The sequence below is a fragment of the Balaenoptera ricei genome, chromosome 1 (assembly GCF_028023285.1).
Source record: "Balaenoptera ricei isolate mBalRic1 chromosome 1, mBalRic1.hap2, whole genome shotgun sequence".
Classification (NCBI taxonomy): domain Eukaryota; kingdom Metazoa; phylum Chordata; class Mammalia; order Artiodactyla; family Balaenopteridae; genus Balaenoptera; species Balaenoptera ricei.
The window spans coordinates 138,602,765-138,615,993 of NC_082639.1; the positions used below are offsets into that span (position 1 = coordinate 138,602,765).

Sequence of the window (13,229 nt, forward strand, 5' to 3'; positions counted from 1 at the left end):
TTCTTTTCTCCACCTTGCCAGGCTACAAACACATTTCCACTCTGTAGTCCAAGCAATCATTCCGAGATGGCTTTTGCCTTGATTTCTTTCTAGTTTCCCCTGTCCCATTGATTGTTATTATTAGTTAGCGTTTATTGATCCCTGTCTTCCCACACACTCCTCCACAACCCAGCCAAGTCAGAAAGTAATCTCTCAGCACCCAAAACAAAGTAGGAAGTTGCTTTTAAAAGGCAACAGAAGATGGCTAGTGGTGATGGTGGCACAACAATGGGAATGTGCTTAATGCCACCGAACTGTACACCTAAGAATGGTGAAAATGATCATTTTTATCTTATGTATATTCTTTCTCCATGAAAAAATTCAAAAAAAGTAAAATGAATAAAATATAAAGCAATAGACAAGGTAACTATTTTATCCCAGTCGTCTGTGCTTGGGGAAAAGCAAAGGTCTTACAAGGAAATGGTAATTGGAGATCAGGCGAAAATCCTTTGACTCAATGCCAAGCACTCCCTGAGTCGTTGCATTTCACCCTCTCTGACAGTACTGGTGAAAACAAGTTTCCACTCATATCAGTCTTGCAAAGCTCACTGAGCTCTGGGAGAGCTACACTGGAGTCTGTGCGACTTCACGTGTCTCCAACAAAATCATCAGCTAAGTTCTGTCTGTGGAATCCCTGTGGCTGATGGTGGTGTGAAAAGGAAGAGAGGGACAGCTTGATCCCCAGGTCCCAGCTGGAGGCTTGGGGCTGCGAGTCAGAGGCATCGTCTCTGAACTCGTACATGGAGAGCAAGATGAGACGGACATCACTGGGATGGTGTAAACATGGAAATGCACAGTGACACGTTTACCCGTTTGCTGTTCAGAATAGAACCACCCTTTAGCTCTGTCCCTCTCCACGCAATTGCTCCACGTCACGTCTGCGTGAGGGAGCGGTGACGTCCGGGAACTGGCTAACTCGCCGTCCCCTCACTTACCCTTGGTTGGTTCCCCATTCATTCCGAATGCAAAGATGCTTGTGCACTGGATCCTTCATGTAACCCTCGTAGCAGAGGCATTCCCCTTAGAAGCAGGGTGAGGAAGAAGAAAAAGAAGCAAGAAGAAATTGATTAACATGTCTGTGTTGGAGGAAATTAATATGAAATGATCACATCAAACTATCACTGGCACGGATGAGACCATAAATCCTATTATGCCATACATGCCCGTCTCCACTGCCCACGTGAAGGAACACACCACCAATCTCTCCATATTCACTACGTGATAACTTTCACTAGTTGAGGACACTAACGTTTACAAAGCACCTATTACATGGGCTCTGCAGACACAAAGTCCAAGAACTCTTTGAGCAAAGGGACTTCTTAGTCGTTATTTTCTCAGTGGCCAGTATACTGTAAGACACATATTAGATGATCAACACATGTTTGAAGACCACATAAGTGAGTTATTTCATCAAATGTTTCTAAGAAATTTGAAAAGTACATATGATTAGCCATGCTATCCTGATGAGGGAAATCGAGGCTCAGAAGAATTACGGGATCTAGAGACAGATTTAAATGGTAGAGTTAATATTTGAACCTATGTCTGTCTGACTCCAGACCTTTTGTCCCAACCAGGCCATGCTGCTAGCCCAAGAACAACTGCTGTATTTAGAGGAGGCCACTTATACCTATCATAGTTTTATAAGAACTCTGGGTTTTTATTTTTAAGTGAAAATGGCTCATTATCTTGGTGCTGATAAACAGAAGGATCATCTATGTTTGTTTAGGATATCACTATGTTTCATTATCATTACTTACTTCAATAGTGTACCAAGAGGTCCACGACCCCTCTGGAGTCGTATGTGAAACTGTACATATGTGTATGTGCATCTTTCCTCAGCAGGCCTCCATAACATTCATCAGATTTATAAGCAAATCCAAGACCCCCAAAAGATTAAGAAGCATTGCTCTACTTAGTCTGACTTTGAAGAAAATTGTAACTGCTTCCTTATATTAATAATTCCTTAGGCAATGCTATGTATCCCTAAACTGCTGAGATCAGTTCCACTGAAGCACCGGTATTGTCTTTTTCACTGGCTGGTTATTTAATTTATACACAGTGAAAGAACAGAGTGTGACTTCCTAAAATTTGAAAATTACAAAGGTGCCAGACCCTACCTAGGGAGACAAAGGATAAGGTTTCTTTATCTTCCTGGGAAGAAACACTCAAAAAGGATATAGATGGAGTAATAGCTTTGAGAGCTATTCTCTCTTTTCAAAGATAAAAAACAATAAAAATGAAGTGAAGGGGCCTCACAGTTATGGGGGCAAGGATTGGGTAGGCTCTGAGCAAGAAGTTTTTGTTAGGATCTAAGTGCATCCATTCTTGTTGAGATTGACCTATAAGCTACTGTCCATCAGGGTCTCACTACCAGATAACTCTCGTCTTCCTCTCCAACACCTGCTCAGTCAAGGCGCTGAGGAGTGGAGTAGAAATGAGTAACGTAGTTTGTGAGGGATCCACAGGGAGTGTTAGATCAGTATTTTGTCTCCTGTATGACAAACTCAGGCTTCCATGCGAGCTAGATTCACAATAGGGTGAAACTTACTGGCTTCAGTGGTGCTGAGCTGTATCTAGGAACGGTCAGGGAGCTGGGAGTTGAACATAGGAAAACACAGCGGGAAATTCGGTAGCTGATGATAAGGCTTTCAGGTGAAGGCTGTTTCTCTGATAGAAGGAAAGATAACGAGGGCAAGGACCAGAGGAGGGCAAAAGAAGGGAAGTAGCAGGAGCCAGGCTTCATACCGTATCAATTCCAAAGAAAGCATGGACTCTAGACTATAAGCTACACAAGAGCAGGAACAAGCTAGTTTTTCCTCTATTTGAGTAGACCTTTTATAAATATTGTATAATGGAAAATAAACAAATTAATTAAAGAGTGTGTCCCAAATTTATAGATACCATCACCACCACCCAAGGTGCCAATATCAAGCCAACTAATGGGTCAAGGACCCAGAAATGATTCGCCCTTAAGGAGATCATCTTTCAATTTCCTTGTGGACATTAGGCATGGATATGATATGACAAAACAGGAAGGAATCTCAAGAGGTTATCAAACCCATCAGTCTGACTCTTACAATGTTCTTGACTGGATGGCTTGCCTAGAATTTAAAGACTGACAAAAAAGGTAGTCCCCCTTCCACACTTGATATCTAGTTATCACAAAACATGTAAAAATAAATGCAGTAACAACTCAGAGTTTGAGCAGAGCTTGATTTTCCTTAATGCTGGCAATATCTACCATTTGTAGAGCACATTCACCTTTCTCAAACTGCCTTCATAGTCGTTATCCCCTGACGAGATTTCCATCATTCATTACTATGTGGGGACACACTACTGACAACAAATAAAGCTTTCCTCCATATAATGTTATATGCAGCCCAAAGACAGAGCAACAGAGACATTTTTCAAACGTATCATGTTAGAGTTTGAGGATTTCCAAAATTTGTCTCTTAAATCATCCTCATTTCCGGAACTCACCAAACTTGCCTCTCCTGTATTCCTCCTCTAAACCAGTCTGGCCATCTACACTGAAAGGAGTTCAGACTTGATGAGGAAAGTTGCTATGGCAACCAACTGCTAAATCTTGACTTTAAGAGGGGTTTCGTGCAAGCACAGGCTCTGACTGTTAGCTGTGAATTTTAAAGACCCCACGAGGGTGTTGGATGCCCTCCTAAGCTAGAAGTGTTACAGTCTCTGCATCTGCTGTGACAGATGGCAGGGAACACATGACGTGCCGACTCTGTGGTGGTGTTCATAGGAATCCAAAAGAGAGACGTGTCACGGCCACAGAAAAGTGCCCAACTGGGATGAAGCATGCCCTGCAGGAGGCACTCACGGACAACTACACTGCCAGAGAGTAGAAGCCCACCCAAGAGGTGATCTGTGCAGGGCCTGGAGATGCCTACACTGGATCTGTGCTTGACCCTGCAGGCAGATGCTGACAGGCAGTGCCTTCAGTCATTTCCCATGCCATACATGGATGGAGGCACAAATCTCACCGAACGACTGAAGAAAGACCTTGAAGCTAGGGCTCCTCAGACGTGACTGGGCTCACCACAAGTTCCTCATGACATAACTACAGATCAAGGCCAAAAGTCCTGATCACCTCCATCCTTCAGGTAGCAGTTGGCTTTTATTAAAGTGAATTGGGTACGCTTCATCCAAAAAGGGAAATCTCTGTAAGACATCTGGGCTTGAATAATATCTAATTGCCTGGTCGCCTCTCCTGGGCAGACATCAGGCAAGTGGTAGGCTCAGAGTCAAACAACCCCACATGACTCTGGGAGGGCAGACAGAGGGAAATAGGCCAGAAGTACACCCTGAAGGGAGGTGCTTTAACTGAGCCACAAAAGAGAGTTTGGGATGAGTGGGCAATCCAGGTGGCAGGAACAAAATGGGAGCTGTGCTACCCCACCTAACTAGGTTCTAAAAACCAGGGAAGACTAGAGAGAGAGAGAGAGGCCCTTATTCAGAGTAAGGAAAGGGGAGGAGGGCTAGAGTGAGTCTGGAAAACTGGTCCAATGCCCCTCACCAGATTTTACACATTTCTTCATGGTTGGGACCAGCCTATGGGAAGATCTGGGACAGAAGGAATTTCAGTGACCATCTTGGATGGTGATTAAAACTTGATTTAGCTTGGAAGTGCATGCTCCTTGCAGACTCAGAAGAGCTACATATCTTGAAAAGAGCAATGAGGGTCTGTGGCCAGAACTGAAGGGGGCTGTGAAATCAAGCAGGTGTGTGAAGCCTCCACAGCTGCCCATATGGCGGAATAAAGGCCAGGAATGCAGCAGAGAGAGAAGCTGCTGAGGCAAGTTAGTCGGTGTTGCCCTCAGAAAACAAGCCAACATACAACCACCACAAAAACCCTTAGAAAGTACAGGAAAAGTCAACCCCTGCCTGGATCCATCCGGGCATTAAGCATTACAATTTCAGTGGTTTGCTGTTAGCCCCACGTGACCAGAGACACACCCAGGGTTACTAGCCTGGGATGATCTGAGAGAAGATGTCAGTGTGCAGTTGGCAGAGGGCTTCCAGGCTAAGAGCTTTAGGCACATTACGTCCCCTCCCCGATAGCACGTTGCTAGAATGGAAAAGGGAGGCTGGAATGGAAAATGGTCTCAAAGTCTCTTCCAGGTCCAGTCCTTCCGTAGATTCCTGACACATCTGCAGAAGGTCTGTGCAGCCACCTTCTATAAACTGTGCCAGGGTGATACAAAGAGGGCATAACAATGCTTATTTTTCTTCTGTCCTTTTTCTCCTTCCCTAGTGTGTTAGTTTTCTATAGCTGCCATAAAAAATTACCACAAACTCAGTGGTTGAAAACAACAGAAATATATTACCTTGCAGTTCTGCTGGTCAGAAATCTGATATGAGTCTCACTGGGCTAAAAACAAGGTGTCTGTAGGGCTATGTTCCTTTCTGGAGACTTGAGGGGAGAATCTGTTTCCTTGCCTTTTCCACCTTCTGGAGGATGCCCACATTCACTGGTTCCTCAACCTTCAAATCTGGCAATGTCTGGTGGAGTCCTTTTCATGTCATATCACTCTGGCCTCTTCCACCCACCTCTTCCACTGTTAAGCACCCTTGTGATTACATTGGGCCCACCTGGTTAATCTAGATACTCCCCTTATTTTAAGATCAGTTGTCTAGCAACCTTAATACCACCTGCAACTTGAATTCCTCTTTGCCAGGTAACGTAACATTTTCACAGGTTCTGGGGATTAGGACGTGAACATCTTTGGGGGCTCATTATGCCTCCTACCATACCTGGTACTCTGGACCTCTGTGCAGGTGACGAGTAAACACACACTGAAGTTTGAAACACGTTGGAAGGATGCCTGAGGAGAGCTTCAGGCACTGGAGGGTGCTCCTTTGCAGGGACTGAGCGCCTGTGTTTGTGTGTTTGTTTGCATGTGTGAAAAACTATACACGTGCACTTGCACAGTTCCACCCATCCATGTGGGCAGACCCCTCGGCATGGCTGGGAAAGCACATGTCCCAACACTATGACATTTCCAAGTGAGTTAGCTGGAGGACTGCAAAAATAACGTCGACTTGACTTGCAGCCAATGCCCACACTCAGCTCTTTGGAGAAAGGCTTTAGGATGGAGTGTGGGAGGCGATAAAGTTTCTTACTGATGAGCATGTGGGATGACCACATCATCCCAGGCACAGACAGAAGCAGGGCAGGAAGGGGGAGGGTTTCCAACCCCAGCATTAATGAAAATGGAAGTCCTTGCAGTATCATTTCTCAGCGGCTACCCCGGAATGAAGATGTCGCACCTTAGTTCTGCGGTGGGTTCTTATTTTTAATCTCCCTCTCTGGCTTTCCAGTTGGAAATTCATTAATTGTCACAGACACTGGGAAGTCACTAGCAGGGGAGGGGCTTCCCAAAGTCATTTTCAGTAAGGATTAGAAATGAGATATCCAGGAGGGATTGAAGAGGTAATGGGAGCTTTGTTATGGACAAGCAGGTTCTTCAGCTTCTGGCTCAGGAAACAGTGATGCTTAGCAACGGTGATTGCTTGAATAGTGTCACAGTGACAAATACGTTGGCTCTGACCTGTCTGGGGGAATTAAGCAACGCTTTACAATCCCACTTCTGCTCTGATTTCATGGTAGATAGAACACCGACTCTGCCTTAGGTAGCTGTGGGACTTCGGGCAAGTCGTGTAACTTCTTGGGGAATTTGAGCATTGACCTAAAGGAAGGAGGAGTTTATCTCTAAGACCCTCCAAGCTTAAAACACCAATCCTTCTTTCCACCTGTAATTCAAAGTGCTTCCTGTTCTTTAAAACCTCAGGTGAAGCTTCCAAGGCCCTCTGGAGATCACGTTTCTCTCAGAAGTAAGTTTAACAAGTGAGATGGTCCAGGGTCTCCTAATCCAAGTCAGAGGGGACCAGAGACTAGCTCAGTTGCATGGAGAGGCCCCACCTCTGAGACGAGCCTGCTTTTCTCTCCCGAGCCCACTGGCTTTTGGGCATGGTGCACGGCCCATCTGTCTAGTTTGGTGTTTGCCTGACAGCGTGGGAGGAGCAGCAAGTAAGCACAGTCTTAGATATCAGATGTTTAAAATGCTGTACTTTCTCCTTCATAGGGGGACCTAGAATCTCTGTTATGGGCCCTCGTAACAACAACTTTTAGACCTACGAAGGTGAGCTTTAGATGTTGCAGTTACCTGTTACTCCCCCAGAGAGCTACAGCAATGCACTGTAACAGAAGTAACAGCTAGATCTCTTGGAGTCAACCTCTACTAATATCCTTCTACCCCGGCACCTTAAAAAGATGCATCTGTGTGTGTGTGTGTGTGTGTGTGTGTGTGTGTGTGTGTGTGTGTGTGTGTGGAGGAGGAGGAGGGGCTGTAAGTGAGGTACAGAGAGCTGGAAGAGCTGGCCTTAGACTCCAACAATGTTTCACTTGGGGATCTTAGACATCAGTACCTCCCCTTCCTTGGTTCTTAGGCATCTTACCACTCCTCTGGGAAGGAGCTATCTGTGGTACTGAACCTACTGGAAATAGGTCTTTATAAAGACTACCATAGAGGAACCCCTGCTACAATGAAAGGGCAAAGCAACGTGGGATGAAGGATCCATACTCCTGGATATCTTGGAGCTCAAGAAGCACTGAGAGCGCCCCAGTACATGCTGTGTATGAATTCAAACCCCCTCTCTCAGAGCAGCCCCAGCCCCCCTGGATAATATAACGGCCTGAAAGATGGCTATACCCTTTGACCTAGTCATCTCTCTTCTAAGATTTATCTGAATAAAATAACTTCAAACATGCCCTACATTTATGTGGAAAGATATTCATTTTAGTAGTGTTTGTAAAAATTAAAAATTTAATGCGTCTTAAATGTCAAATAATAGGGGACTATTTAAATGAGCTATTATATAGACATACAGTGGAATACCAAATGGCCATTAGAATTACGTTATTAAGGATTATTTAGTGGTTCTGGAAAATTCCCATGATAGAATGTTAAGTGAAAAAACTCAAGAAAACTCTACTGGACTTAGTGTGCTTACAAGCCTCTAAGAATCAGGCATAGATAAAAGATAGGAAGGGAGGAAAGACATTAAAATTTTAAAATTATTTCTGCAGGAGATAGAATTATAGATGATTATCATTTTCTTCTATAAGCTTTTCTAATTTTCCTTTTTAAAATTAATTAATTAATTAATTTTTGGCCGCGTTGGGTCTTCATTGCTGTGCGTGGGCTTTCTTTTTTTAGTTGCGGTGAGCGGGGGCTACTCTTCATTGCCGTGCGCAGGCCTCTCATTGAGGTGGCCTCTCTCCTCGCGGAGCACCGGCTCTAGGCGCGCGGGCTCTAGAGCGCAGGCTCAGTAGTTGTGGTGCACGGGCCTAGCTGCTCTGCAGCATGGGGGATCTTCCCGAACCAGGGCTCGAACCCATGTCCCCTGCATTGGCAGGCGGATTCCTAACCACTGCGCCACCAGGGAAGCCCCCCCATATTTTCTACAATAAACATGCATAAAAGTTTAGCCCCCTTGGCTGATACCCTGACTGGAGGGCACATGGGCTGTGGAGGTCATCCTGAGCTGATCTGTCTGGCCTGGGGCTACAGTTAGGAGGCTTCCAAGGCTTCTGCCAGAAGATGACCGCACATTTTAAGCCAGCCAGCTCAGGGGCTCAACCACATGCTGCCAGCTTGCACAGTCTTGGCTCCCAATGGTAATGGGTCAGTTGGGACGGATGGCCTGGATTTTGAGGGGTAGTTGCAAGAGGCATGAACTCTGACAGTTACCCGCTGCCCGGTGCTCCCGCCTACCAGTTTCGGGGTCACATTGGTGTTCACAGGGGTCCAGGAGCCGCCGGGCACAAAGGTCCATGGCCCAGGGCCCACTGGAGTTCTGCTGAGAGAAGAGAACCACTTGGGCAGGGTTCAGCCAGTCACTGGCATCCAGCTGGCTCCCCTCCAGCAAGATGAAGCGGCTCCCTGCAGGGGGAGAGAGAGGAGGCATGCCCGTGTGTGCCCACAACACACACACACGTTACTGAAGACAGACTGAGCGATGCTCTGCAGATTAGCCCCAACCCGAGGTCATTACTTCTACCAATCCTGGCCCGTCATGAGTCACAGAGCAAGGGGTCAGCAGATGGAGGCCCGGCCACCACTTGGATCTCCCGCCATATCATCCCCTGCTGCCTTGTCCCATCCCATGTCTACTAGGGTGGACCCAAGGGATACAGGGACAGAGCAGCTCTGTGATGGCCGTGGCACGGCTCCATCAGACCCTGGCAGTCATCCAAGGAACAGAGACCTGCTGCCTGTCTTCAGTTGCCATGAAATAAATAGCAGGCCCTCCAACACTCCAGATAATCCCCACCTGTTTTCAGCCTTACGGCAACCAAGAGAACAGACATTAACAAGTCAATTAGGTGCTCTGGGCTTAACTAATTCAGGGACTCTCAGAATGTATATTATTCCCTCATTATATCAGGGTCCCCCTGGATGAAAGTAAATTATTGCTTCAGAGTTCTAGGCTCATAGCAAGTTACTGCAATTAGGAATTTCTCACCAGGCATATCAAACGGAAACGTGGCGAATGCTTAAACATTCTACTACTCCACTTAGCTTTTCCCCATTCAGAGGCTAAGAGAATCTTGGTGTCTATCTACCTATAGCCAGTATGTTCTGCATTTATCCACAAAGACAGGTGCTTAATTAAAAACAAACAGAAAAGGGAAATGGGCATAGAAAAGAGGAGGTGATCTGTTCATTTTTTTTTTTTTTTAACCTGCTTTCTGATTTCATCAGTGGACAATCTAACTTTGTCCTAAGTCTTTCTTATCCGGGTTTATTTTTTCCTCACTAACAGGTAACAGGGCCCCCTGGCTTGTCTGTATCTTCCCTGCCCACCCTGAAACATTCTTCTCGGGGGAGGGGGAGGAGGTGGCATCCTCAGGGGTGGACTTACCATCAGCGATCAGGTGCTCGGGGACGTGCAGGGTGATTCTGACAACGAGAGGGCAGCTGACGTGAGAGGAACACACAAGGCCGATCACGCAGCTGGTGATGCTGATCAACGTCAAGGTGGTCTTATTCACAGGACTTCGGGGAGAGCCCACTGAAAATAAGGCAAAAGCGGGACACTTGATGGTAAAAATCTTGGTAGTGAAGGGCCATCTCAGCCTTTTGCTGCCCAACCTGGAAAACAGGGGAGGCAGCTGGCAAACCCAGCCCAGGTGGGAAATGTGTCTAGTGCGTGAGCTCAGTGACTTTCACCCTCATGGAACACCATGTCATCGCCTGGTGTCAGAGGGGACTGGGCCACTGGTGGCCCTCAGAGTCAACAATGGTCAGCTGTGAGCGAGTCCTCTGCATGCCTCCTGGGCCAGGTCACAAGAGAAATCATAAAGGAGGGCACTGTCCCCCTCTACTCGCCTGGCAGGGCTCCAACCTCTTGCCCAAGGGTGGTGGGAATGCTTTTACCCCTACGCTGGAACTCCCTGCACTTCCCATGGCTTTCCACAGAGGGCGCTCTCACAAACCAGCTCCTCCACTCCTGGGGCTCAAACTACCTCTCACCTACTCTGTGGGTGACAGTCTAGGGCTTGGAAGGAGGAAAACAAGGAACGTCTGCTCTATGCAAGTAGAAGATGTTGTCACACCAGAAGGCTCTCCCGAGTCCTGCAGTCCTTGGGGTTAGGCTATAGATGGAAGCTTAGGGAGAAAATATGAAAGCTGAGGGATAAGAAACACTTCCAAGTAGCTGGGGACAGGGCTAAGAAGGGAGGTTTTGGGGGTGTTTGTTTGGTTTTGGTGGAGAGGATAAAATGGTAGTAAGAAGAGGGACCTTTCACATGGAAACAGAACAGATGTGGGAAAGCAAGAAAGCAAAGCAAGCTGCCAACAAAATGTATGAATATTTTGGAATTTTCTTACAGTCTTTGTTAATATTTATTATTGATAGCAATGAAAGGCATCTATTATGGCTGACAACGTGCTGTTTTACATACATTATTTTAAATATTTGCTTCCTTACGATAAATCTATGAGTCTGTACAGTAACTACCCACTTTATAGATAAGGAAAATAAGTCTCAAAGAGATTAACCTTATAGAGATAGTTAACACTTATGAATAAGTGTAATTACCTGTCAGGCACCTTACACCTGACATATCAGGTGTCTTACGTGTCTTATACCTGGGCATATCATTTAACGATGACACAGCCTGATGAGGCAGCTCCCACAGAAACAGTGCGTTAGAGAGGCTATAGGGCATGTCCAGGGTCAAGCAGCTACTAAGGAGGGGAGCTGGAATCAACACACAGATCCAGTGAGGCTACAGCCCCTAGACAATTCACTATTCAATCTCTGGGTCCAGTGGAGTCTTTGCAACTGCCGTTCTCAGGAACACGGGGAAAGATGTGGTCTATGGCTGCACACATCTTTTCTGGGAGCAGGTTCCCTGAGTGGGTGTGTTGGCAATAGCTGAGAGGGAGTGATTGCAGGGTGGCAGGCGACCTCTGGATCCCCTGTCCCTTGCTACCTGGAGATTTTCTATTCATGTTAGTACCCTTTCAACACGGAGTCTATTTCCCACACTTACACATTTCTTCCTCCAGCCCATACCAGGCCTGAGCAGCGCCCAGGTCCACCACCCGAATGGCCCTCAGGCACTCAAATGCGATATCCAAGACTGGGCTCTGCACCTTCCCTCCAGCCCTGCTCTCCCTACCATTTCCACTGCCCAGCGAATGGCACTGCCGTCTACTTGGGTCCTCAAGCCCCCAAACGCCATCATGTCTATCTCTTCCCTCTCTTTCATAAGCCACACCCATCCCCCACCAATGCCATTAAATCATTTTTCATTTTGTGTCCAAAATTTCTCTTGCTCCATCCTCTGCATCCCAACCTCGGTCTATCATCTCACCCCTGGACTATGGCAACAGCCATCCACCCAGTCTCCCTGCCTCAACCTCCCCCTGCTCTCACCTATCCTCCACGCTGCCTTAGAGGGATCGTTCACGAAGCAGAGCAGACCAGGGCTTTGCTCTTTAAAAAACCTTCAATGACTCCAACTGAAGTGTCAGGTCCAAGTCCTTCAGTCAAGGAAGATCTCCTGATCTTCCAGCCTTATTTCCGAAGCAGACCACAGGCTGCCCCAGAAGCTTGATTCTAGTAAACTATTTACTGCTCTCTGACTAGACAATTATTGTTTATGTCCCTGTGACTCTGCACTATTATTTCCTCCTCCACAAAATACCATTTTGTCACCTTGTCAGCCTGGCATACACCTACTCTTCGAGTCTCAGCTCAAACAATATCTCCCTGTAAACACTTCCCTGAAACCTTCAAGAACCGATTCTCACTCATTCCTTGCTGTTCCTCCAGCCCTGTGCACCCTGCTGTTACAGCCCTTCTCACACAGTGTAGTCACTGTTTACAGGCGCTTGCTCTCCTGTGATGGCAATGACTTGCTGCTCTGCTTCTTGTCTCTCTGGTCCTTCTGCATCATCAACCCATCATCCAGCATCTCTACCTGACTTCAAAATTTCCAGTGGTCCCCTCTGACCTACAGAACCAAGTGCAAACCCATTAACATCGCGCATGCACTGGTCCTCTAGCCTGTTATCCAGCCCCATCCCTCCTATCCCTGTGTGCCTATATATTCAAATCCTGGATTACAACTACCACATTGAACTCCTTTTACTTGCTTGAAAATGCCACGTTCTTTTGTGCATTCAAGGCTTTGTATCTGCTCTTTTCCTCTACTGAAATGCCCTTCCCCTAGATTTTCCTCTTTCAAGAAATTCTATGCATTGTATATAACCCAAGCCTAATTATTTTCTCCCTTTTTGCCTCCTTTTGCTGCCAGGTAGAATTAACTGTTCTCTCTTCTGAGTACTCATTTTACTTTATTTATATTATTAAATTAAGCCTTATCACTGTGCCATGTTTTCATGTTTCTACTTCTGATCACAAAGCCTGACCCATGGCGGGTGGGTTATAAAATTTCCTGCTGGCCTGATTGATGTATCCAGTTCAATTCAACAAACACTGGCAAGCATCTATTATAGGCAAAATCCCTCACTAGGCACTTTGGAAAAATAAATTAGACATGCCCATCCGTAAGAAGCTTACAGTCTAGTTAAAAGCAGTAAACAGTTGATGCACTAGGAGAGCTTGGTATTTAAAGGTAACAATTTTATGCTGCA

The 13,229-nt window shown here is 46.2% G+C and overlaps 1 protein-coding gene across 1 annotated transcript in view; it reads right to left on the minus strand.

Annotated features, from left to right (window-relative positions):
* ASTN1 (astrotactin 1) overlaps positions 1-13,229 on the minus strand; it is a 325,861-nt gene that overhangs the window by 155,402 nt on the left and 157,230 nt on the right. The window contains exons 6-8 of the mRNA XM_059937103.1: positions 9,985-10,134; positions 8,835-9,002; positions 975-1,059 (exon numbers count right to left, since the gene is read on the minus strand). Coding sequence (XP_059793086.1) covers positions 975-1,059; positions 8,835-9,002; positions 9,985-10,134 — 403 coding nt within the window. The remainder of the gene's footprint in view (positions 1-974; positions 1,060-8,834; positions 9,003-9,984; positions 10,135-13,229) is intronic.